At 64.4% G+C, this 4262-nt stretch overlaps 1 protein-coding gene across 1 annotated transcript; it reads left to right on the top strand.

Annotated features, from left to right (window-relative positions):
* The first annotated feature begins 303 nt into the window (after nucleotides 1-303).
* On the top strand, nucleotides 304-3470 carry LOC126637622 (TBC1 domain family member 24-like). The gene is given in 4 exon segments (XM_050310994.1): nucleotides 304-406; nucleotides 2087-2262; nucleotides 2264-3123; nucleotides 3308-3470. Coding segments are annotated over 4 exon segments (1302 nt in total).
* The last annotated feature ends 792 nt before the right edge of the window (nucleotides 3471-4262 follow it).

Raw genomic sequence — 4262 nt, 5'->3', positions numbered from 1 at the left:
GCCGCAGCCCCGGCCCCCCCTCGGCCCCGCGGCACCTCCTGCCCCTGAGCCCCGGAGCGGGAAGATGAAGGTTATCCGTGGGAAAAATAAAGGATTCGGTTTAGTGGCCGTGTTGCTGTTTGATGGTATCTCGTTCCGTGGGGTGTTTCCATCCCCGCCCGGCCTCGGTGCAGATTTGGGGCAGGAAGGGGCGACGCGGGCGCGGGAGCTGCTCCACCCCTCGCTCTGTTTACTCCAAATAAACCCCCGGTGCCCTCGCCTTAAAAGTCAGGGCAGGTGCCGGGGACAAAGGCGACCCGGGCGATGCTGCGGGTGGGGCTCAGCCTGCCCGGCTCCCCCGGGGGGGCGGCCGGGGCCTTCCCCAGGGCCGAGCGGGCCGGGGCCGAGGACACGGGCACCGGGCGAGGTGAGTGCGGGACGGCCCCGCTCGGGCCGGGGACACGTCCAGCAGAGCGGGGACAGCGGCTGGAGCAGAGGAGAGGGGCTGGAGCAGAGCCACAGTCCCTGCCCCAATGCCGGGCTTGTCCCGGGGCGGGCGGAGCTGGAGCCACCAGCCAGCACCGGGGGCCGGGTGGGCTCGGGGTGATGCTCCTCAGGGCTCCGGGCAGGGCACACGGCTGAGAGGAAGAGGTGAATTTGGGGACCGCGGGGGGCAAACAGCCCCTGCTTCAGCCCCGGTGTTGTTTCAGCCTGGTTTCTGTGGCCAGGAGCCTGCGGGACTGTGCTGGGGTCGGGATGTCTCCAGGGCAGGGAGTCAGGATGAGCAGCCACCGCAGCAAACTGCTGCCCCTTCCCTGAACCAGCACTGAACCCGATCTGTTGGTCCTCCTGACCTCGAGCAGGGGCCAAACTGAGCTGGAGAGCAAGAGCCAGAGCCGGACCCAGCCCAGGCGTCAGGACCCTCTCGATGTGCCACCATGTGTTGTCCCCCCGTGGCCCTTCGGGGCCAAAGCAGAGGTTTGGCTCGGTGCGAATCCATCCGTGACTTCCCAGGCACCTCAGCACATCCGAGACAAATACACCCGAGAATTAACGTGTGTTAATTGACTTTATCGCTGCCAATGAATCCCTGCCCAGCAGAGCTCACCCAGGCGGGACAGCTCCCGTCTCCCGTGCAGGGTTTGGAGCCGAGCTGTCCCGCAGCCCCGGGGAAATGCCGCTGCCGCCTCTCTAGGAGGAGCTCAGGCTCTGCTCTTCCCGGAGCTGGGCTGGCGGCTGCCCGAGCCCTGCCCTGTGCTGTGTGCGGGAGCCTCCCCGATGGGGACCTTCTGTCCCCGAGGGGCTTCTCAGGTGCTCCCCAGTCCCTGCGAGCGGTCCCCGATCGGGGTCTCTCCAGGTGCGTGGGGCACACGGGGAACAGGGACCCTCTGCACCCCTCAGAGCAGCCCCGCACCCCGGCGAGCCCCTGGCGCTGCAGCACCTTCTCCTCGCCCCTTCTCTCCGGCTCCCGAGCGGCCGGAGGGGTCGGGACACTTTGGCAGGAGGCAGCAGGAGGAGGGCAAACACCCGAGGGCGGCTTTGCTCCCTCTACCTGGGCTCGGATCAGCCTCGTCCTGAGCTGCCCGACCCGGACAGGACCCTCCTGCCCCGCGCTGGCCTTGGGAGGGGACACGATGCCGATGGTCCCTCTCGGCCTCAGCATCGCTTGGGCTCTGCTGCCCATGAGGTCCCTCCTTGCCCCTGCGGGCTGGGCTGGGACTGAGCTGCTCGTCCTCCTCGGTGGTGTGACGTCCTGTGGACATCCCGGGGACAGGGACTGTCCCTGCTCTCTGCATCTACCACTCAGCAGGTCACAAGCTGGGAAGTCAGGAGATTTTTGAGGGGTACAAAGCCCCTCACGGTGGGAGAAGCAGCCCTGACACCCAGATGGGACCTGGCCCTGAGCTTCCCCAGGGTCCTGAGCCGAGGGGAGCAGGAGAGGGCAAGGCAAGCAGCTCCAGCCAGACAAAGCCTGAGAACCTTCCCCTTGCAGGGGAGAATAAAGAAATACAGGACGTGGCTGTAAGACTTCAGAGCACCCTCAGCCAGGGTGAAACGCTGTTGGCTGGGGCAGGGAGAGTGTTGAATAAAGGTTTTTATCCTACAGAGGCGTTTGGCTCATCTCCAATCACCATCGTGGTCACATCCGAGGCTGACACCTGGGACACCGACGCCTCCTCCTGTCCGGGCTGTGGACAGTTCGTGGACTGGGACAGGATGCCGGACCCGCAGCGGCCGGCACAGATCCCCCGGGACATCCTGAGCAAGCCCCGGAAGGAGCTGGAAGAAGCTGGCGAGGGAAGGCTGCTGGGCCACGAGCCACGCCCTCAGGGCTCGGCTCTACCACCAGCTCATCCAGCAGGTGTCCTGCCGGCTCGTCACCCCCGACGCTCTGGTCTACAGGGACGTGGCGAGCCGGCTCTTCGGGAAGCCCAGCGGGAGCTCCCACCCTTTGCCCGAGTTCCTGGAGGGGTGCCCCATGCCCACGTACTGCCTCAACCTGGAAGGGGTCACCGCCCTGAAGAGGATCCTCATCTGTGTGGGCAACCTCTTCCCTGACATAACCTACAGCCCGATCCTGCCCTCCCTGGTGGCGCTGCTGCTGCACTACAGCGAGGACGAAGCTCAGTGCTTCGAGAGCATCTCTCGCCTCCTCGCCAGCAACGCTCCCCACACCAGCTACATTGACCAGTCCTTCCTGGCCCACCAGGCCTCCTGCATGACTTTTGGGGACCTGGCCAACAAGCACTGCCCAGCAGCTCACAAACTCATAGCCGGCGCCTCCGACAACGTCTTTGAGGTCTACTCGGAGTGGTTGTCGTGGCTCTTCCACGACCTGCCCTTCGCTTACGCCGTCCGTGTCCTGGACGTGTTCCTGCTGGAGGGGCAGAAGGTCCTGTACCGCATCGCCCTGGCCCTGCTGAAGCAGTTCAGGCTCTCGGGGAGCTCGGCCCAGCTGGAGGGCACTGACATCAAGGCAGACCTGCAGGCTTTCGTGCAGAACATTGCCGAGCACGTGACTGTCGACAAACTCCTGGAGAGAGCCTTTGGCATCCGGCTGTTCTCCCGCAAGGAAATCTGGCTGCTCCAGATGGCCAACAGGAAGGCGTTAATGGAGAGGGGCATAACCATGGTGCAGAGCAGGTAAGGAGACCTCTCCCTTTGCCAGCTCGTGGGGCTGAGCAGACAAAATGTGAGCTACTGTGGAGACACACGGGGGGAGCTTCAGGGACTCCCCGTGGCTTTGGCTGCGCTGGGGCCTCCCAGCCCCTCAGGGGCTGCACCCCAAAAAGCAGACAGGCCCCACAATGTCCATCCTCCCGTGCAGGCAGTCCTTCCACCTGGCCGTGGACATGCAGAACTTCAGCTCCAGCATCGTCACGGCTCAGGAGATGCGCCTCGTCTGGTCCTGGATTCCTGAGCGCTTCTCCCTCTTCCCCCCTCTGCTGCTCTTCTCCACCTCCCAGGATGGCTGCAGCCTGCAGAGGTAAAGCAGCCCCTGCCCAGGGGCCGGGCAGGTCGGGTGTGTGGGGTGAAAACTGGGTAGGGGTTGGTGCAGTAGAAAGGAGCAACACAAGAGTGTCCTCAGGGCACATGGGGGGCTACTGGGGACTGTCCTGGGCTCGATTCAAGACCCTGAGTGTGATTTGGGCCAGTGCTGACCCAGGGGAGAGGGCTGAGTCTCACTCAGATGGTGGTCAGAAACTGGGGAACACGGAGCCCTGGGATGTGCAGTGCAGGGGACATCCCATGTGCCACGCTGGGCATGCAGTGAGCAGCCGGGTCCAGCCAGCACACACCATCCCCAGGGCTCCAGCTCCCTCCCAGGGATGGGACACAGGGGCTGCTGGGCACTGCAGTCAGGGCTGTGGCTCAGAACAGGCAGGAAACCCAACCCTGTCCTCTGTAGGAGCACCTGACAGTGAGAGGTGCCGAGCTCAGGGCAGGGCCATGTGGGAACATCCTGCTGGGGTAGACACCAAACACCAGCTAAAGAGCCCAGGTGTCAAGGCCAATGCCCAAAATTGCAATAGCAAGATGTGTCACAGCAGGAGAGAGCCCAGGGCCCAGGGACACCCTGGCTGTGCAGTGCAGGGTGTGTGGGAAGCAGGGACAGCCCCACATCACTCAGTGCCGGGGTGTTTCTCTCCTGGGATGCAGCTCAGGGCAGAGCAGGAAGGGCACTGGGATCACTGGGATGTCTAGGGCTGGGTGCTGCCACTACCCCCCGTTCTCAGGGCAGTGCTTAAAGGTGGGTGTGAAGGGCACCTCAGTCAGCACCC

Source organism: Myiozetetes cayanensis, unplaced genomic scaffold (genome assembly GCF_022539395.1).
Source record: "Myiozetetes cayanensis isolate MyiCay16 unplaced genomic scaffold, myiCay2020 scf1556, whole genome shotgun sequence".
NCBI lineage: Eukaryota > Metazoa > Chordata > Aves > Passeriformes > Tyrannidae > Myiozetetes > Myiozetetes cayanensis.
This window is presented reverse-complemented; position numbering and strand designations above follow the sequence as displayed.